Source organism: Pipistrellus kuhlii, unplaced genomic scaffold (genome assembly GCF_014108245.1).
Source record: "Pipistrellus kuhlii isolate mPipKuh1 unplaced genomic scaffold, mPipKuh1.p scaffold_m20_p_12, whole genome shotgun sequence".
NCBI classification, from domain to species: domain Eukaryota; kingdom Metazoa; phylum Chordata; class Mammalia; order Chiroptera; family Vespertilionidae; genus Pipistrellus; species Pipistrellus kuhlii.
In genome coordinates, this window is record NW_023425427.1 from 16,368,856 (window position 1) to 16,392,039 (window position 23,184).

Sequence of the window (23,184 nt, forward strand, 5' to 3'; positions counted from 1 at the left end):
ATGTGCCTTGACCAGAAAATGAACCTGCAACCTTTTGGTGTATTGGACAATGCTCCAACTCACTGAGCCACCCCACCAGTGCTGATTTGGCACAATTTTTAAAGGTCTATTATAGTTAGTATTGAGAGCACTCTTAAACACTGCTGGCAGGTGGATATATTGGTACAATCTTTTAGAAGAGCAATTTGACAATACTGATCCAGATTTAAATGTATGCATCCTTTAATTACACAATTGAATTTAGAATGTGACTTACCAAAATACTCTTACATGGATGCATATAGCAAAGATGTTTATTGCAGAGTAATAATATTATATTTTAATGGGTAATAATATTAATCTAAATGTATTAATTGGCTGAGTCAATTAGTACATCCATACAATGGAATAAAAGCTAGCCAGTAGAAAGGTAGATCTTTGTGAGCATTCACAAATTTTCCAAAGTGGAAAAACAAACAAACAACCAAGTTGTAAGTCACTGTGAAGGACAGCAATCCTATTTTTCTTTGTATACAAAGACACTTTAAGCACCGCTGGCCTGGCTCAGTGGTTGAGCCTTGACCTATGAACCAGGAGGTCATGGTTTGATTCCTATTCAGGGCACATGCCCAGGTTGTGGGCTCAATTCCCAGTGCAGGAAGCAGCCGATCAATGGTTCTCTCTCATCATTGATGTTTATATATATATGTATACATATATATATATATAGATGGAAGGAAGAAAAGGAGGGAGGGAGGGAGTGAGGGAAGGAGGAAGGAAGAAAACAAACTAAACAAGCAGATTTAAAGTACTAGTGGCTTGTCCTTCTTGCATAAGTCTATTCTACCAGCTAGAACCATCAATAAGCATCATCAAACCAGATTTCATATGGACCTCTGTACACAACTGCTAAGTGTGTATATATTTTCATCCACCTAACTATGACTAGGTACATAAATTTGACATATTATTCATTATATACCTCTTTAATTTCAAGTTTTATTTAGCAAGCACATTAAGCAAAAGGGGCTAGCGAGGTTTTACAATATTTGTAGATTCTGCCTTCCGATGAACCATTCCGTAGCATCCTTATCCTGATACATTGGAGCACTGCTTTACATGACTAGAGGCCAAAGGGCCGTGACTATCATTATATACAGTTCAGAGCAAACATTCTTACATTCTTTTAGGTAGGCTGACAGAGAGCCACAAAATGGCACTGTCCCCAAAGCCTGACAAATTAGTTATAAGCAGGATACTTACATCAGCATAGTGGCCTAGCATATCACATCGGTCACATCGTTTTTTCCAGGAAGGTCTTCCATGACATCTGTGAGTAGAAGACATAGGCAAAGCACAGTCGAAGCAAAAGCGGGCTGGGCAGGCATACTGGAGGTGTCCTCTCTCGGAGCAGAGGCAGCAGGCACGGAGTTTCTAGGTGGCAGATAAACAGAAAATGTCTTTAGTAAAATACTCAGTCTTAAACAGCAGATTAATTTTTCTTGTTCTGTATAATTCCAAAAAAGTAACTTCTTTAAAAAAATATATATATATTTTATTGAGTTTTTACAGAGAGGAAGAGAAAGGAATAGAGAGTTAGAAACATCTATGAGAGAGAATCATCGATCAGCTGCCTCTTGCACGCCCCCCACTGGGGATGTGCCCGCAACCAATGTACATGCCCTTGACCGGAATCGAACCTGGGACCTTTCAGTCTGCAGGCCGACGCTCTATCCACTGAGCCAAACCGGTTTTGGCCAAAAAAGTAATTTCTAATGATCAAATCTGGAGCCTAATTATAAAGTAAAACAAAATGTCTGAATTCAGAACTTTAACACAAGCTATCTGTATCCTCTGGTTGCCAAAAAGGCATATTAATCTGCATGTACTATCAGGTGGCATCTGTTTATTATGCCTTGTCTTGTAGGAACATTGGCAAAGTAGAATGTGTCTGAGAGGAAAAGTAGGAAGATGAGGACCTGGAACCTAAGTCCTCGGGGGAACAGGAAGAGGGGGCTCTGCCTAGAGAATCAAAGACAAAGGAGAAGCATGAGAGCTGTCTCAGAAATGTGACAATCATTTGGAAGAGGGGGTAGGTAATAGAACATCTAAGATCTTTAATTCTGTGTTTTTCCAAAGGTTGATGTATCTGTTTAATATAATTTACATCAGTAAACACCTATCAATACCTAAAATTATGATCTTCTAACAAGGAAAATTCTCTCATGATGAAATAGCTGTCTCAGAAAGTAGAAGGTTTAGAAGTGAAAAGGGTCTCAGGAATCATCTGATTCAAGCTTCTTGTTTTACAGATAAGAAAACAGGCGCAGAGAATGAAAGAATTTGCCTAAAGTTGTCCAACTATTGATGGGAAGCTGAAATGGAGTCCAGATGTTTCTGACCAAATTTATTATTCTTTTCCTACTACTACTCTAGGCTATTGCCTGCATTAAACATTAACAAGAAATCTAACACATATATTACCCAAGATTTGAATTGTAAGGTTATAGGGTTTCAATCCTAAGATTTTGATTTTAATAAGGTAGAAAGAAACATTACATATTTTACATACTTGTGGAAAGGGGCAATTTTTTGACAAATGGCCACATTTGTCACAATTTCTACAGGTGACGTTTTTGTTTGCTGTATAATACCGGTGGGTCCATCTTCCAGATGATCTATTATTACATATCTGGGCCTAAGGGGAGGGGGGAAATAAAGAATTAAAAAACATTATTTCATACTGTTCAAGAGAGTTAATAGGTCAGTCAGTTCAATCTAGAACCCAGCAACATGGAACACTGTACTCTTAAAAGGAGTTAGAAAAACCTAAAAGGTATGCTACAAAGACAACTCTACTTTTTTGCCTGCCCCTTCCCTCCATTCTTTTACATTCTCCAAATGGTTCCATTTCTTCTGTATCTTTCTCTGCTTACAGTTCAGGCCTATCCAGGGCACTGGTGTGCATCAGACAAGCTGGTGACATTCAGAGTCAAAGGTATTGCTGACTTCTATATCTGAATATATGTCACATTTTTCTGAATGTGAAGCTTGCTTAAGTTTTTAGTTAGGGAATGGTGCTTTTTTTAAAATGAATTTCTTTCTTATAAAGTTATAAAACTATATAGCTAATGAATACATTCCTTCTAATGAATAGCCTAGGGTTACTGCCTATAAATGGAATTATAATTTCTAAGAGAGAATATTAACTCCCTCCCACCAGAGTCCTTTAGAAAATCTATTCTACCTACAATGACCCAATGCTAGCTAGCTGTCCCATATTCTAGCCAAAAGCTAGTATCTTTAAGAAAATATTAGCAAAGCACATCATGTGGATATCTAGAGAGGAATATGTAAATGCCAACCATGCTTTTATCTTATTTGGTAGAATTCCATCTTTGAAAAAAACTTTAATCTTTTACTTGGTATTTTGCTGAATTGGCCAAGTTAGACTCCAAGATGTCATAACCTAATTATCTCTTAAAACTTCTCTTTTACCAACTTGCAAAATTATCCTTTTCTAGCCATTTGCCACAATTAAGGCTAATAAACACCTGCCACATCCTAAATATAGCCTAACCATTTCCTTACACTGAAGAAGCAGTTATTTCCGGTGTTGATTTTCAATGGTACCAGGCAATCTGAGGTGAGAGGGACTAACCACCACAGAGAAGAAACAGAAAGGAATGGGAACTCATTACAGTAATTAAGTGACTGACAAAAATCAAGGCTTAACCACGCCTCCCAAAATTCAATTACCCATAAACTGAAATCAAACTTTTTCTTACAAGATACTCAGGTTGTTGCTATTTTTAAAAGATTTATTAAGTTATCATAATGAACTGAAAGAAAATTAGGAATCAAAAAACTATTAATCTATCATTCATAACATCAAAAACAATTTGATTTTACCTCAACATCTTTGTCACTGATGAACCAGTTTACACCATCTTCTCCTATGAAATAAATAAAATGTTACTTAATCTCTGACATCTTTAAAAGCACTTATAGATTGACAATAAATATTTTTTAGAACTGAAATTGAACTTCAAAGGTATAGTGAGAGACCTGAATACCTTAACCTTGTACCTTGGATCATTATTACTTGTGTGGCTCTGAATAAAATAATACTTAACTTCTCGTAACCTCAGTTTTCGTACCCATAAAATGGGGATAATAGTATTTGCCCTGTCTACCCAAAAACAGAACTCTATGAGATATGTGAAAATGCTTTGAAGCCGAAACCAGTTTGGCTTAATGGATAGAGCGTCGGCTTGGAGACTGAAGGGTCCCGGGTTTGATTCCGGTCAAGGGCATGTACCTTGGTTGTGGGCACATCCCCAGTAGGAGGTGTGCAAGAGGCAGCTGGTCGATGACTCTTTCTCATAGATGTTTCTAACTCTATCTCTCTCCCTTCCTCTCTGTACAAAATCAATAAAATATATATAAAAAAAGAAAAAAAGAAAATGCTTTGAAAACTATGAAACTATAAATATAAGAAAACTAGAGGCCCAATGCATGAAAATTTGTGTAAGAGTAGACCTCTCTTTCCCCAGCTGCAGGCACTGGCTTCCCGCCAGCACCCAGGACCAGGCTGGCTTCCCCTGGGCCACCCACAGACACCAGGGACCGGGCTGGCTTCTCTCCAGCAGCCCGGTCTAATTAGCATATTACCCTTTTATTATTACAGATCAGTGAAGGGACCAAAAACCTAAAACAAAAGCAGGAAGATATTTTTACCTGAACTTCGACCCCCCCACCACCATTGCAGGTGTCCAGTCAGGGAAGTCACTGACCTTGGGGAACTGGGATATTCCAAAAAAAACCTGTATAAACAAGCATCATCAAACTTCCCATATTCTGTTTATATATTCTTTATTGATTTAAAAAAACATTTAAAATATATTTTATTGATTTTGTACAGAGAGGAAAGGAGAGAGATAGAGAGCCAGAAACATCGACAAGAGAGAGTCACCGATCAGCTGCCTCTTGCACACCTCCTACTGGGGATATGCCCACAACCAAGGTACATGCCCCTGACCGGAATCAAACCTGGGACTTTTCAGTCCCCAAGCTGACGCTCTATCCATTGAGCCAAACCGGTCCTGGCTAAAAAAACATTTAAATTGATTTTTAGAGGAAGAGGAAGGAAAAGGGAGAAACAGAAGCATCCAAGAGAAAACAGAACATCCATCAGCCACTCCTGCATGCCTCCTAGTGGGGAATCCAACCAGCAACCCTTTGGAGCACGGGAGGTGGTCCAACCAACTGAGCCACACTGGCCAGGGTAAAACCTATCTTCTGAAGCCCTCAATCCTCCCCTTTGTTAAGCAGGTATACAACCTTGACCTTAGCCTATTCAGTGAGTTACTCATTACTGAGTGCTCCCACATTTTGTTTTTTCTATTAAGCTCTTCATTGTCAGTTAACTCACAGCCTTTCCCTTTCCCCCTACCTTTTGGGTCCAAGTAGTTACAGGGAATTTTTTCATTCCAAAATCAGTATTCACTGTGTCTATTAGCTACCTATTGTAGTTGACTTTCATTTTAACATTTAAAAAATTTGGATTTTGAACACTATCTCATGAATAGGGCTAAGAATTCAGTACTGTTTTTTTTTTCTTTTTCTTTTTCTTTTCTTAACTACTAGCATAAAAAATGGTAAAGTAAAAAGCAAGAGGAGGCCAAATATCCTGAAACCATTGGTTGATCTAAAAATAAAACAAAAAACGCAAGGGTGGGACTGGGGCTGGGGAGCCCTACATTTTTCTTTATCTGCTATTTTCTTCTCTTTGCACTGCTCCTTTACAAAACAGCACCTGGCTGTTATTCCTTTGGCCCACCTATGCCCAGGAGGAAGGGACATATGACTAATGCAGAAGCTGAGGAGTCAACAAAGGACTGAAAGACTTTTTTCTCCCCTAAAGCAAAGTTGAGATTTCCTCTTTCCTCCTATATACTCTTCTTCTCTATCTCAAAAACACAAATTGAGCTTGACTCTTTTCTCTGAAAGGAGTTTTGAAGAGACATGAAGTAATCTACATTTTCTCAGGCCTACCAGGAGTAAGTATTTAGAGATATATATTTTAAAATAAAATACTTTTACTGAGAAAACCCAAGAGGCTGCTTTACAAAAAAGATCAATCCATAGGAGAGCAGAGATGCTGTGCTGATGATTATTTCCTTTGTAAAATTTGGAGGCTGCATCCATATATTGAGAGTGGAGAATACATTAAATAGCAGCAGTTCCCATTTCTTCATCATCACCGTCCAGGCTATTATTCTTTCACTCAAAGGATTCATCTAAGGAGCAAGCTTTGCTGTAGCTTTCAAAGCTGCCTTTTGTAACTCAATGTCCTTCATCATTAAAATTCAAAATGACCGCTTAAACTCACTTTAATTATAAAAACTGCCTTCATATTGTCCTTAAAAAATGAAATTCAAAAACCAGTGAAATGCAAAATAGAAACTGTTGCCACCCTCTATCCACAATAAATTTACACACAACAGGGAATAGTGAAAAAAGGGAAGGTTTTAGAGAGGAAGATCCACTCGACTAAGAATTCATCAATGTTCTGGGGTATGTACTGACTTCTCTTCAACAAGCTACAATATATACTAACTTTGGAAAATCTATCGACAAGTGCACAAAACAGGTTTCAATTGGAGATTAAATCAGACTTCTTCGTGGAAAATAAACAAGAACATAATCAGGAACATATAAATCAACTCTTCCTCCTACCCATGGTTTTCCATAATCCAAAAATGCCAGGTGCATATTTGCAGTCAATCCTTCACCCTAGGCAACCACTGATTTGCTTTCTGTCATAGATTATTTTGCTGCTTCGAGGACCACATACAGGGTGGAGCAAAAGTAGGTTTATAGTTGTATTCTAGGATTAACACATTTGATTACGATGTACTATTCTTTATAATATACTAGAGGCCCAGTGGACAAAATTCAGGCACGGGTAGAGTCCCTAGGCCTGGATGGTGATTAGGGCCTTCCAGCTGCTGGCCGGGGCCTCCCTTCCCTAACTGCCAGCTGCTGACCTGGGCCTCCCTTCATTCCGAGCTGCCCTCTGGTGGTCAGCGCACATCACAGAGAGCGATCAAACTCCTGGTCTCCCAGTTGAACTCTAGAGGGGTCATTTAGCATATTAGCATTTTATATATATAGGTTGTAGAATTCAATTTTAGTATTTTATTAACAATTTTTACATCTGAGTTCATGATGGATATTGCTTCTAATATTGTCTCTGTCCAGTTTTGGTACTGGGGTAAAACTGGCCTCATAAGAACTAGAAAGTGCTGGAAAGAGTTTGTGTAGGACTGGTGATTTCTTCCTTATGTATCTGATGGAACTTATCAGAAAAGTCATTTGAATTAGGGTTTTTCTTGTTTGTGGATCAGGAATTTTACTTGTAGAAAGGATTTAAAGTAGAAATTCTATTTCTTTAGTAAATATGGAGCTATTTATATTTTCTATTTCTTCTTTGGCCAGTTTTGATGATTAGTGACTTTCAAAGAATTTGTCTATTACTTCTAAATTGTCAAAATTATTGGCATAAAATTGTCCATAATAAACTCTTATACTTCCTTTTATTCCTCTGATTTGTACTTAAGCCCATCCAGTAGTAAATTTTTTATCTCAAATAATATATTTCAGTTCTAGAAGTTCCATTTACTTCTTTTTTTATATCTTCAAATTTCTCCTTATTTATCTTTTCCTTCAAATCTCTGTTTATATTTATAACAGCTGTTTTTTTGGATATTTCCCCCCCCCCCCCCCCCCCCAACATGTATTGCTGTTCTCTACAACTCTGTCTATGCATATATTCTCTGGAACACAAATCTACTTTCAACCACATGGGGTTGGGTCTTCCAAGTACCTAATCATGTGTCATCTCCTCCTCTGAAGTCTTCCCTGATAACCCTTCAAAAGCAGAGATGATCACTCTTACCTCTATAACTTCCTGGACTTTAACCATGTCATTTCTATTGTTGTATCTTCCAAACAAACACCAAAGCACAATTACTTGCTATCATAGGTACTGATGTGTAGTGAATGAATTACTTAAATAACCTAAAAAAAAATTCTCTCTGGTAGAAGTATTTTCTACCTCACTCATATTCCAAAAGCAGGTTATTTTGTATGACTCAGAATAGCAAAAATTTCTAAACCATGTATAAAGAAATATATTAATAAATATTTTATTTTCCTATATTACATCTCTATGGACTGAGACCCATCTGTTTTGTATATCTATCCAGTTATGAGCATATCTTGCATAGTTCAAATTACATTAGAAAAATAAAAAATAAAAAAGGGAAACATTCATATGTATACCTGTGTGAATAAACACTGTTTTAAACTTGGGTACATAGCCAATTAGATAATTTAAAGTCAGGGATGCCCACTCTCACCATTCCTGTTTGACATAGTACTGGAAGAACTAGCCATTGCAATTAGATAAGAAGAAGAAATAAAAGGCATCCAAATTGGAAAAGAAGAAGTAAAACTGTCCTTATTTGCAGATGACATGATATTGTACATAAAAAATTCAAAAGACTCCATCAAAAACTAATAGATTTAATAAATAAATTCGGCAATGTAGCAGGATACAAAATTAACGCCAAGAAATACTATATGGCCTTTCTATACACCAATAAGAAAGGATATATGCATCCCTATGCTCATAGTAGCACAATTTACAATAGCCAAGATTTGGAAACTGCCTAGATGCCTGTCAGCAGATGACTGGATCAGAAAACTATGGTACATCTACACAATGGTACATCTATGCTGCCATAAAAAAGAAGGAATTCTTACCATTTGTAGCAACCTGGATGGAAATGGAGAACATTTTGCTAAGTGAAATAAGCCAGTCAATGAAAGAAAAATACCACATGATCTCACTCATTTATGGATAATAAAGAAAATTATAAACTGTTGAACAAAAAGATAGATACAGAGGCAGTAAAGCATCAAACAGAATGTTAAATTACAGCGGGAAGGTTAGGGAGAGGTGGGGGAGATAGATCAACCGAAAGACTGTGTGCATGCATATAAGCATAATCAATGGACGCAAAACTCTGGGGGGTGAGGGCATGTATGCGAGTGGGGTGGGGAGGAGGTGGGCAATGGTAGGATATGTACACATATAATACCTTAATAAAAATATGGGGAAAAAACCCCCCCCACACAAAAAAAACCAAACAAACAAAAAAAACCTTAGAATTTCTGTAATAAGTAACTCTAGGGGCTAAAAAAACTTAAAATATCAGTTATTGAATAATATCACTTGGCAAACACAGGATGCACACAAAATATAACTAAATATATATAGATAATCACGCCTGCAACTAGCCAGTGTTTATGGTTTAAAGATCACAAAGATGAAGCTGTCATATTATTTATGTCATATCCTTTCCTGAGCCTACTTCTACTATACCAGATTTCCTCCTGGGATCTTCTCACTTCTAATAAGCAACCGAGCCAGCCACAAATGAAGTTACTATTCCCAATTTCATCAGCAGCATCTGTTATTTCAACGGAAACTTTTGAAATACACACAATGCCACATGCAAATCCCCTGTGGGTTGAGCCACTTTATTCAACTTGCATTCTTCTCAAAATGCTCTTTATTTCTGTCTCGGTTTTCTCTAATTTATACATTTCCATTTAACACTGGTCACAAAACCATTTTAGTCATTAAAATTTTGTACTGGCAATAATTTAAATAAAGAAAATTTTAATAGAAGAATTTGCAAGTTAGGTATCAAATTGTTCACTTATTTTAAATCACATTAAATTTACCAGAAACATTTATATTTTTAAATGTATGTAAACAATAAATGGGGACTTAGCTTTTCTTTTTTTAGAGGTAGAGGAGGAAGAAAAAAGAGGAAATAAACACAGGTGCTTGGTACAGGGTTATATAGAGCTCTTGCAAAGAATCAGTCCTATAAAGGCTTTTGTGTGTCACCAGACAAGACAGTCAGACACAGACACACACAGTTCTCTATCATCCCTTATTCCCTCTGCCCCAAGGATGTAGTCAGTAAACCACCTGATTAATGTTTATTTAGAAATAAGACTCTAAATATGTGTTCAGAAATAAAAGGCTTCTCAAATTAAAATAAAGAATAAGAATAGGAAGGAAAAAATTATGAACAAAAACAGTCAATTCTGTTTATGGGAGTTGTTTTTTCTTCTTTTCCTTTTAAAAAATATATATATTTTATTGATTTTTCACAGAGAGGAAGGGAGAGGGATAGAGTTAGAAACATCAATGAGAGAGAATCATCGATCAGCTGCCTCCTACACCCCCCTCCCCCACTGGGAATGTGCCCACAACCAAGGCACATGCCCTTGACCAGAATCGAACCTGGGACCTTCCAGTCCGTAGGCTGATGCTCTATCCACTGAGCCAAACCGGTTTCAGCCAGTCAATTTTTTAATAAGCAAAGAGATGTCACAAAACTTTTTGCATCCCATCTGAAAGAATAGGTCTTGCTAAATGTACAATACCAAAGGTGTTACTTAAAAACAGTTATTAAAAAAGGGAAAACAATACAAACACTTTTAGTTATGGGTGAATTTATTTAAAAAGATGATGCCTCCAGACTACTTTTATACATTCTTGAAAGACAATGCAATATTTTGGTTAAAAAAATAAGAATACTAAAGGATGATGCAATAGTGATGAGTTATTCACCATTACATCCTCCTCGTTAGGCAATTCCATCATTCCTCTGTTTTCTTTTTAAGTTTAGTCATTTTTTAGAAATAATTGGTGAAAAATTATAAAATTATTCTTGCAATGATGAAATCGTAAAATATTTCAAAATATGGCAAAAATAAGGTCACTAGGATCCCATGATGTATCTGAAACTTATAAAATGGTTTAATGAATCCATTCAGTAATTCTGAGCCGGAATGAATATTATTCTAAGAAAGGTATATTTTCTTTTTGGTCTTTTGGAGACCTCTAAAAATAAAATAAAATAAAAGCCATGAAATATAAATTCTTAGAAATAGTTAAAAATGCTTAAAAAAGAAACTCAAGCTAAAATTGGGTCTAATGAGCCGGATAATACATCAAGGGTTAAACTAAACATAATCACAATTACTCTCAACTCTTACCATTCTTTCAGTCAACAAATATGTACTGAGCTAGTGCCATATCTGTGAACAAAATAGAGAGTGCTATCCTTGTAGAATTTATATTCTAGTGGGAGAAAGAGATAACAAACATAGTAAGTAAATGATATGTGTTAGATAGTGATACTTCGAATAAAGAAAAAATAGAGTAGGAATGCAAATTGGGAATGTTGAATATGAGTTACAATTTCACATAGGATGGACTAAGTAGACCTCATTGACATTTAAGCAAAAACTTAAAGGAGATCAGGGAATTAATTATGGGAAATGCCACCATTATGTCAGGTTAAGATAAAAGCTGTGAACTGATTCTTGGATTTATTAGCAAAGTCAATGGTGATCCTGACAAGAGAAGTTTGGATGAAGTGGTAAGGCAAACACTTGACTGAACTGAAGAGAAGTGGAGGACAGAATCTGGAGGCAGTAAATATAGACAAGTTTGAGTAGTCTAACCACAAAATACTTACCATCTATACCTTGGCATCCAACACCTTAAAACTTCTAATATGGCACCAGATGACTCAGTATATGGGGGAGAATTTGGATATTATAAGGAAACCAGAAACCCAGTGCATGAAATGTATGCACTGGGGTGGGGGAGTCCCTCAGCCTGGCCTGTGCTCTCTTGCAGTCTGGGACCCCTTGGGGGATGTCTACCTGTTGTAAGCCAGCAGTCAGCCATCCCTCTTGTAGTCCAGGACTCTTGCAGTCCAGGACCCCTCACGCCTTACCACCCACTTACAACAGAGGTGGGAGAGGCTCCTGCCATTGCTGCTGCACTCACAGCCATGAACCCAGCTTCTGGCTGAGCAGCACTGACCACCAAGGGGCAGCTCTTATGTTGAGCGTTTGCCCCCTGGTGGTCAGTATTCATTATAGTGACCGGTTGTTCTGCAGGTCATTCCGCTGTTTGGTCAATTTGCATATTAGGGTTTTATTATATAGGATTAGGCCCCATAAACTAATCAGTTTTTGATTGAGTTCCAGAAAGATTACTGACTAAATTGTCTTTAATTCCAAAATACAAAAATTTACCAAAAAACTTGCTGAATTTCAAACTATGCTTTCTGCCAAAACTGGTTTGGCTCAGTGAATAGAGCGTTGGTCTGCGGACTGAAAGGTCCCAGGTTCCATTCTGGTTGTGCCTTGGTTGCGAGCACATCCCCAGTGGGGGGTGTGCAAGAGGCAGCTGATCGATGATTCTCTCTCATGTTTCTAACTCTCTATTCCTCTCCCTTCCTCTATATGAAAAATCAATAAAAATTAAAAAAAAAAAAGATTACCATATTTTCCGGCGTATAAGACGACTTTTGAAACAAAAAAAGTCAACGGAAAATCAGGGGTCGTCTTATACATCAAGTATACCCCAAAAAAGTCTCGATATGCTGCTGAACAAATTTTCCAACTCGATCCCGAAAATCATCTGGATATGCCATCATTGTTAATGTTCTCTTTTGGATTTCTTGTTTCTTGGTCAAGTTCATGGCATTGCCATTTGTGGAGACCTTCCATTTATCGTATCAATGTACCGTATATTACGGTATGTTCAAAAAATGTCATTCATTAAAAATTTAATTAAAAAAAGAACTGGTGTTGCCTCGGAAGTGGGGGGTAGTCTTATACAGCGAACATAGGCCTAAACCTATGTTATAACTGTAAAATTAGGGGGTCGTCTTATACGCCGGAAAATACGGTAACTTAAACAACACACACACACACAAACTATGCTTCCCCACTTTTAACATAAGAGTCTTTGAGAATCATGAACCTTAGTTTTTTGTTTTTAAAAAAATATATATTTTATTGATTTTTCAGAGAGGAAGGAAGAGGGATAGAGAGCTAGAAACATCAATGAGAGAGATAGATGGACCAGTTGCCTCCTGCACACCCCCTACTGGGGATGTGCCCGCAACCAATGTACATGCCCTTGATTGGAATCGAATCCGGGACCTTTCAGTCCGCAAGCCGACGCTCTATCCACTGAGCCAAACCGGTTTTGGCGAACCTTAGTTTTATTAAAACAATATTCCAACTTTCTAGTTGTGGTTAACTCTAGTCAATAAAGGGCAGGAACCATTTCCATGCTACTCTCCAATGTATATTACCTTGCATGGTGTTTGGCACACAGTAGATGCTCAATAAATATTAATGAATGGATTTGAGAAATCAAAGTGATTTCCTAAAAGCTATGTCAATTGTTTTTATTGATTTTTAAAAATCAATTGCATCTGCCGAAACCGGTTTGGCTCAGTGGTAGAGCGTCGGCCTGCGGACTGAAAGGTCCCGGGTTCGATTCCGGGCAAGGGCATGTACCTTGGTTGCGGGCACATCCCAGGTGGGGGTTGTGCAAGAGGCAGCTGGTCGATGTTTCTAACTCTCTATCTCTCTCCCTTCCTCACTGTAAAATATCAATAAAATATATTTAAAAAAATCAATTGCATCTAACCATGACACTGGTTAGTTCTTTTGTTTACCTAAGTAACAACTAAAGAGTATTTAATCGCTGAAACCAGTTTGACTTAGTGGATAGAGCGTCAGCCTATGGACTGAAAGGTCCCCGGAGTTCGATTACGGTCAGGGGCATGTACCTTGGCTGCGGGCACATCCCCAGAAGGGGGTGTGCAAGAGGCAGCTGATTGATGATTCTATATGTTTTTATATATAAAATCAATATATTATAGATTTAATATTCATATATATATAGATTAAATATATTATAGATTAAATACTCATATATATATATATGAGTAATCTAGTCATAGCTTGCTCAACTAGCAGGGTAACTGCAATTTTTTAAAAAAATATAATCTCTTTGAACTTCAACTTCTCATTTGTAAGTATGAATCTAGCCCCTTCATGATCTTTAAGATAAATTCCTATTTTTTACCTCAGGAGCCAATTCAAATGGTTCTTGGTTTTTAAAAAATCTCCAGCCAGCCCAGCCAGCATGGAGGTCATGGTTCGATTCCTAATTAGGGCATATGCCTGGGTTGTGGGCTCAATCCTCAGTGTGGGGTGAGCAGGAGGCAGCCCATCGATGATTCTCTCTCATCATTGATGTTTCTATCTCTCTCTCCCTCTCCCTTCCTCTCTGGAATCAATAAAAATATATTTTAAAAAATAAAAATAAAAATCCCCAGAGATCAATCACTCTGTATTATTTTCTTTATCAATTCTAATGTCTTAGAAAATCTAAGTTCCTGGCCACACTACAGAGGATACATGTAGGAAAATTTTGATAACAAAAGCTTCAAATAACAATGGTAAAAAAAAGACCTAATCTTTGGAACAGTAATATGAATTATTAACATATGGGAAATATTTGTTAGGAATGTAAACAGTTCATGCCCCTTGGGAATATGCACTAACCCCCACCTCAGAAAATGATTGTTTATAATCTCTATGCAGTACTCACTATTGAGGCCTAAGAGGCAGGGTTAAAGCTGGATTTTCAACAAGGCTCACAAGTCCTGAGGTTAAATACAAATGAATTAAGGATGTTTAATCCAACTCAAGATACCATCTTTTCATATTTAAAGCAGCTTCCCTTAAACAGGAAAAATACAAAATACATGAGCTGCCCTGACAGTAAAGCTCCTGCAGAGGTAACATAAAGGCCCATCTTTTTAACCATTTAAACTCCTACTGTGTTTACTCTCATTTCCAATACATATATCTTGCAAGAACCAGAATATTTTATGGAGAAAAAAAAAAAAAAGCTGTATAAAAACAAAAAAAATTAACAAATTAAAAAATTTAATAAGCACACCGATTAAATATAATTAAGGCTAGCTACATAAAATGAGAAAAGGGTATAGGTTTTTCGGGTATGTATGTAAACACACATAAATCTGTATACACATAGAGAAATAAAACAGTTAAACAGTTTCTACCTGTTTTTGTGTATTCCCTTTCAGATATTGTTCCCCTAGAGTCTCGGCCTCTGTTGCTGTCTAACTTGAATTCACAGAACTCAATGGCTCGTGGTTTTCAAAGCTTAGGGCTACGTTTGCAGAACAAAGTCTCTCTCTCTCTCTCTCTCTCTCTCTCTCTCTCTCTCTCTCTCTCTCTCTCTCTCTCTCTCTCTCTCTTTGGTGGGTACAAGTATGGGGACCACAGGAACAGTTAAATTCATGGCATGCTGGTCTACCACACAGTCGGGGGAATTCTTTAAATAGAACCTGTCACTCTCTTGGCCCATCAATGGGATTTCCTTCTCAAACTGCTGATTCGTTCAGGTACACAACAGAGGAAATTTCAGTTAACCTTTGTTTCACCCCAGGGAAAAATCTGTCTGAAAGTATAAAATGAATAGATTAAAAAAAAAAAAAAGCAGCTCAGCCACAGGGCCATTCTTCCAGTTTTCACTGCAGCTTAAGTTACACAGTAAAAAGGGACAGTGGGATGTTTCATTCCTGATGGAAAATTCAAGCACAATATAGAACTTTGGAATCTAGTAGGTCACAGTTTATTTCGACAACTAAAACCAAACCAACTGTCCTTTCTGTTTAAAAATCCTTCTGATAATTTTGTAAGAGTCAGACTTGTTTTTTTCTAACATCACCATTACTACTACAGTCGGACTGAGGTGTCTCTAATAAAATTGAATCTTCAAATCTTGTTTAAAAATAGTCAAATATTTTTTAAAAGGCAAAAATATTAAATGAAAGTAGAAATGGGGGGAGGGTGGGAAAGAGGATAGAATAAATGAAAGGCCTGTTAATTTCTCCGTTATTCATCTTAAGTATAAAAATTCATGTGGGGAGAGACAAAAGAAGGAAATCACTTTCCATTATAAAGTTCTCTGTTTTCAAACAAGGGGACTGTTTGGAGAGGCTATAATTGGATCTGGGCATCTGATGTCTTGGTACGAGGAGTAAAAATAAGAAAAACAATTTAAAATTTGTTTCCCTTGACATTAGGGAAACTTAGAATATATATAAAATTTAGAATGTATGTATATATAATCTAAATACCCCTGATTTCATATATTTCAAGATGACTTTAGGATATAGTAGATACAAGTTTGGCAACCTTTTCTTTACTTCCCCCAAATGATTTCTGAATCCTATGGGACAGAAAAAGCACTGTGCCATCAGTACTTCATGTATATATTATTATATTACAAGTCCTATATATTGACTGCAAGCAGTTAGGACAGCTCTTAGAATCAGCAGCAAGATGCATTTCGCTGCCCTGGCTGGTTTGGCTCAGAGGATAGAGTGGGCCTGTGGACTGATGGGTCCCAGGTTCGATTCTGGCCAAGGGCACATGCCTGGGTTGTGGGCTTGATGCCCATCAGGGGACGTGCAGGAAGCAGCCAATCAATGATTCTCTCTCATCATTGATGTTTCTATCTCTCTTTCCCTCTCCCTTCCTCTCTGAAATAAAGTATATTAAAAAAAAAAAAAAAAAAGAAAAAAAAGAAGAAAGAAAGAAAGAAATGGGTTTCCCATTACTCTTGAAAAAAAAAAAAAGAAAAAAGAAAAATCCATTTTTCCTCTGGGACCAATGTCATTTTCATAAAAGAAAAAAATTATTCAATGCCCTCTTTCTTAAATTTTCTTACCAACCTTTTAAAAACTATTTTGTGTGTGTTATAGTACACATCCTATATAATAAAAGCCTAATAGGCAAATCAACCGAACCAGCGGAATGATGGGTTGGCAGGTGTGTGTGTGTGGGGGGGGAAGATGACGAGGCAAGTGGGTGGTGTCAGGCCAGCTAAGGCAGGTGCCAGTAGGCAGAGGGAGGGGATGGCAATTGGAGGGCGGGGTGGCTGCTGGTTGCCTCCCATAGAGGGAGGCCCCCTGCACCTTCCCTCTATCAGTCTGCCAGTGGGGCGATGAGAGATGGGGCCAGAGCTGCCCCCTGGATGCCTCTAACTGCCCTCCCCAACCAGCCTGGTCAACCCTAACTGCCCTCCCCTGCCAGGATGGCTGCCCCTAACTGTCCTCCCCTGCAGGCCTGGGTCCCCCACAACTGTCCTCCCCTGCCAGCCAGGTCACTCCTAACAGCACTCCCCCGTAGGCCTGATAGCCCCCAACTGCCCTCCCCTGCTGGCCATCTTATGGAGGCCATCTTGTGTCCACATGGGGGCAGCCATCTTTGACCACATGGGGGCGGCCATCTTGTGTTGGAGTGATGGTCAATTTGCACATTAACCCTTTATTATATAGGACTAGATGTCCGATGCACGAAGATTCGTGCAAGAATGGGCCTTCTTTCCCCTGGCTGCCGGCACTGCCTTTGCTCTGGCCTGGAGCTGCCTTTCTGCCTTTCCACGCTGCCCAGAGGCTTGGAGAAGCTGAGGCGGTGCCTGCATATGCAAATTAACCCACCATCTTTGGTTGGGTAATTTGCATACTCACTCCTGATTGGCTGGTGGGCATCACAAAGATATGGTCAATTTGCATCTTTTTCTTTTATTAGTGCAGATATGCATGAACATAGTCAAATTAACTATTTTAATATTCTTGTCTAATTCCGTGTCTGGGTCATCCCAGAGTGTGTCCATTGAACACCTTTTCTTGAGTATGCATCAAAATTTCCAGTTTCTTTACATGTGTGGTAATCTTTTATTATATCCTGGACCTTGTGAATGATACTTTGTAAATTATGGATTCTGTTACATTCCTTTGAAAAGTGATTTTGTTTAAAAAAAATCTAAACTTTGGCAAATACTTATATGCATAATAGAGGTTTCCTCCTCTGTGAATTCCCTCTTTCCAGCTGTGGTAGTAGACTCTTTTCTGATTTCCAAAGTCTGTAAGATTGAAAATTTCTGAGTTCTAGCTATCCCCTTGCTGCCCTCAATCAGTGACTGCCCTCAGGCAAAGAGCTATAAAAACAGGAAACTCATTCAATGATGTTCCTTTATTTCAAGTGTTGACTCACTAGCAGTTTCTACCAGCTTTTTGTTGGCCTCTACTACCTTTAGATGTTGTTTTATGTTTTAGGTAATAAAGTAAGCTTTAAAGTGATATATGTGTATACATTTATAGTATAGTATTCTGTCCAGAATATAATTATCTGTGGGAAGGTTGGTTCATTATGAACATTTCTGCCATTACTAACAGCACAACTCTGAGACTGCTTTTTCTTTTTTCTTTTTACCATGGCATCAGAACCTTTTAAAAAAATCTTTCTGAGGTCTGTTAAAGCAAAGATTGAGTCTATATTCTTCACTGCTATGTCCCTTTCTTCTAGCATAGGGGTGATACATAAGAGATATTCTGTAAATATTTCTTGAATAAATTAATGAATGATGAAAAAGGGCAAAATGAAAATCATCAGAAAGCTTTAAGGAGGGAAAGATACTTTAAACTGGGATGATTAGCAATTTCTCATTTAAGAAATCAGGTTTTGCCCTAGCCAGATAGTTCAGGTGGTTAGTGTCCCAACACATCTAGGTTGCAGGTTCAATCCCTGGTCAGGGCACATACAAGAATCAACCAATGAATGCATAAATAAGTAGAACAACAAATCAATGTTTCTTTCTCCCTCTCTCTCTAAAATAAAAAAATGAAAAAAATAAAAAATGAAAAGAAACCTTGCTTTCTTCTTAAAGGCAAAGATATTTACCCTTAGTTTCAAAATATGATGCATTAGGTTTAGGATTTAGATTGTTTTTAACTATAGCTTCTCATATTCTGGAAAAGAAACTCCAATCATGAGTTTTATTTTCAAAGGCCCTATATTAAGTATAATCCTTTTCATCAAAGAAAATGTTATATTTTAGTTCTCTGGGTAATTATGATTTACTATTTTAGTCCACCTTCTAAATTCCTGGGATAATTATATAAGATTCTAATTTCCAAAACATTCATTTGCAAATAGCTCATGAATACTACCCAATTTCCCAAAAGACGGTATGAAAATGAGCACCCTAAATGATAGGGAAGGCTATTAACATCTACTGAGGGACTGCTAGGTGAAAAGCTCTATAAAAAATACTTTATCTCACTTAATATTTTCAATTACCCTATGACATGGATTAGCAATTATTTACACATAAGTAAACTAACGCTCAAAGCTGGCCAAGGTCACACAGTAGGTAAGCGATGGAACAATTTAAATTTGGTAACTTTTGACTACATTGAAATCAAGCATCTCTGTTCATCAAAACAAAAACAAAAAAAATCCTATTAAATAGAGTTAAAAAGGTGAAAACCACAGAGTAGATGGAGATATTTTCCCAACACAAGAAGGATTCATGTCCAGAAGATATAACCCTCTACAAGTTATAAGACAAATAGAAAAACTAGCAAAAGACTTAAAATAGACCCTTCATAAAAGAGGATATTTAAATGACCAATAAACATGAAACATGAAAAGTACTTGATTTAGTTATCAGGTAAATACATATTACAGCCACAATAAAATACTACTATTCACCTACCATAATAGATAGAATTAAGAATACTTAATTGTTGGTACAAATATGGACAATGGGAACTCTCATACACTGTTGTTAGAATGTATACTGTGTATAACCACTTTGCAAAAAGAGTTTGTCATTAACTATTAAAGTGCAGAATATGTATACCATAGACCAAAGCATTCCAGTCCTAGGTATATACTTGAAAGAAATGCAAAACATAACATTAGGAACAACACTATTAGCAATAGTCAAAATAGCCATTTATAATAAAATGAATAAATTCTGGTATTGTCATACAATAGAATAACTTACATCAATTAAAAGATAAACAATGAACAAAGCAATATATATTATAAAAAGGAAGGCAGACACATATAAAAATATATATTCTGTACAAGATCATGAATATAAACCTCAAAAACAGGCAAACCTAGACAATAAAAATATAAAGAAAATCAAGGGAAATATTATGACAAAGGTCAGGTCACTTCTTGAAAGAAGGGAAAGGCTATGTCCGGGGAGGGGCATATTAAGGGCTTCATTGTGCTGATAATATCCTATATCTTCGCTAGGTGATGATCATGTGAGTTGTTTGCTGTATAACCATTCATCAAAGTAGATGTTAAATTTGAGGAGACTATGCTGAAGAGGCTTGTCCCACCAAATAGCTGGGTCATTAAGGCAGTTCCACTTTTAATATTTTGAGGAAACTCCATACTGTTTTCCACAGTGGCTGCACCAATCTGCCTTCCCACCAACAGTGCACAAGAGTTCCCTTTTCTCCACATCCTTGCTGACACCTGTTGTTTGCCAATTTATTGGTCATAGCCATTCTGACAGGAGATATCCTCTTTGGAGATGTACCTATTCAGGACCTTTGCCCATTTTTAATTGGATTTTTTTTTTTTTTGGTGTTGAGTTGTATAAGTTCTTTATAAATTTTGGATATTAACCTCTTATCAGATGTATCGTTGGTGAATATGTTCTTCCATTCAGTTGGCTGTCTTTTCATTTTGTTGATGGTTTTCTTTGCTGTGCAAAACCTTTTTAGTTTGATGTAGTCCCTTTGCTTATTTTTTGTTTGTTTGTTTCCCTTGCCCTACTTTTTGTTTCTTTGCAATACTTGATAAATTTGGAACTTATGTATATATATTTAACCAGTTAGATAAAGATTGCTAGTCTCTGTTTTATAACTAGATGCCCCTTGCAGGAAGATTCCTGCAATAGGGCTTCCTGCTGCAGTCTCTGCTGCCCCACTGGCTTCTTTCCCTTCTCCCCGCCCCACCTGCTTCCCTTCCTTCTCCGCCAGCTTCTTTCCCTTCTCCCTGCTCTGCTTGCTTGCTTCTCCGCAGCTTGGATTCTTTTTAGCTGTCTTCATTCTTCGTTCTGGTCTGAATATGCAAATTAACCTCCATCTTTGTTGGGTTAATTTGCATGCTCACCCTGATTGGCTGGTGGGTGTGGCTTGTGGGTGCAGCGAAGGTATGGTCAATTTACATGTTTCTCTTTTATTAGAGAGGATAGTTTATCTTAAGAGTACTTTAAAGATACCAAGGGCTTTTACAAAACCCTCCTGAAGAGTTTCCCATGTATTAGTCTCTGTGCTAGGCACTATATGAGAATAAAAAGTCTAAAAGCACAGTTCTTGCTCTGAGGAATTTACAATTAAGTTAGGGTACAAAGTAACAGAAAAAAAGAATAAGGACAAAGCCAGCATATGGAAAAAGTTAAATAAATGGTATTACCCTACAACAAATGTTACTGATTTCTTTAGAGGGGGATTTGAATATCTTATTTGCCTAGACCAGTGGCTCGCGAGCCACATGCGGCTCTTTGGCCCCTTGAGTGTGGCTCTTCCACAAAATAACACGGCCTGGGTGAGTCTATTTTGAAGAAGTGGTGTTAGAAGGTTAAGTTTAAAAAAATTTGGCTCTCAAAAGAAATTTCAATCGTTGTAATGTTGATATTTGGCATGGTTGATTAATGAGTTTGTGCCAACCACTGGCCTAGACTACTAAATATAAGCATTTCTAATCCTAAATAGAAGAAATTTTAATGTGTTGCACACCCACAAAAAGCCCTCAGTCAATTTCCTAAAATATAACTACAACATAGTAAAATGCTTGTACCTATGAAATCACTTTAAGAAATACAATGTAAAAATGAGCATTCTTATCATAAAGCATTTAATATACTTGTTAACAAATGGCACATACAATTTGTTTGCCATAGCATAAGATAGCAGATAACAGCAATAAATAAATTTGTTAGAAAAAATGCACATTAAAAGTTTACCATGAAAAAACAAGGTAACTTTCTGTAATGAATTTTCACTCCATAAGGGAGATGGCGCTTGAAGAAAGTTAAGGAGAGAACTGTTGAATTAGCCAGCTTCACTTGTTGAAAGAAATTATGGTATAATCAAAATGTGCAAAGAAGGGGAAAACTATTTTAGAAAAGCTATGAAACACAGACAAGCTAAAAGTACAACTGACTTCTGAATAGGAAGATTTTGATAAATTATTGGGAGGGAGATAGTGTTTTAGGGTAAGAATTACAAAATGGAATTTTACCTTCCTGTTGTTACTTTTGTGAATCTCTTTACAGTATTCTTGATGTTCAATCAGTTATATCTGGAAAGTTACTTGAGACTTTTACTGAGGAATAATTTTGAAATTATCTATATGAACATATTAAGACACAGAATATGTTTCATGGGATATGCCTGCATATTTAATTTATCCAGTTAGACAGTTTGGAAAGGCTTTAAGAAATAGGTCACAAGGCTCATTAAAATAATCTATATTTCTTAGCTAAGATAATTAGTATAACATCGAAGAAGTCTGATGCCGATGACCTGTGTTGATCCTTAGAGACAGAGCTCTAATTAAGGTGAAATGAATCTTCCTAGTTTACTATTGTCATGTTTTACTCGGCCCTAGAACAAGCCTTATTCTTCTGTTTTCTACTCCTTGTATTTAGCATTTCCTCTTGGATTGTTTATTTATGGGACTTTCCATCTAATATTTTCAGACTAGAGCTGACTACTAAACAAAAACCATAAAAAGCAAAACCATAGATAAAGGAGGGAGGTGGGTGTAATAGGAAAGATAATCTAGCCATATTATACTTAGTTTTCTAATTATATTATTTGGAATCCACAAATTCTGTAAGGTGGTAAATTTAACTTACGATTAATCATAATTCTGGGAATATAAATTTCTAATATGTGCTCGACCTAACAATTGTCAATCTGTGACAATTTTGCATTTTTTCTATCAATCTAAAATTAAATCATAGGAAAACACTGATTTTATTTTATTATAATAAAGGTGTATTCTGACATAACCCCCCAAGTTCTTCTTAAATATGATAATAAAACTTTACGTATTAGGCATTTGCATTTGGGAAGGTCACTGCCTACTTTCTTAGGTGAACTGTAGTAAGTTAGATAATTTTAGTTTAAAAAAGAAGAAATAAAAGTGTTATTTTTACAATGTTGCTATAGAAAGTACAGTTTCTACTATCTTCTTCCACTTTGACCTTAAGAAGAAAATGTGACATTATGGTAGGATCTTGAGGAAGAGATAGGATTTTGACATGCAGGGTTCCAGAGAGGAGATGAAGGAAGAGAAAGATAGACACCCCAGAAAAAG

General features: G+C 36.9%; 1 protein-coding gene across 3 annotated transcripts in view; it reads right to left on the minus strand.

Moving 5' to 3' along the window:
* Nucleotides 1–23,184, minus strand: part of ZCCHC7 (zinc finger CCHC-type containing 7) — a 155,845-nt gene that overhangs the window by 29,940 nt on the left and 102,721 nt on the right. For all 3 annotated transcript variants that reach the window (XM_036433347.2, XM_036433346.2, XM_036433348.2), the window contains exons 3-5: nucleotides 3,892–3,935; nucleotides 2,552–2,677; nucleotides 1,243–1,413 (exon numbers count right to left, since the gene is read on the minus strand). In XM_036433347.2, the coding sequence (XP_036289240.1) occupies nucleotides 1,243–1,413; nucleotides 2,552–2,677; nucleotides 3,892–3,935 (341 nt within the window). The remainder of the gene's footprint in view (nucleotides 1–1,242; nucleotides 1,414–2,551; nucleotides 2,678–3,891; nucleotides 3,936–23,184) is intronic.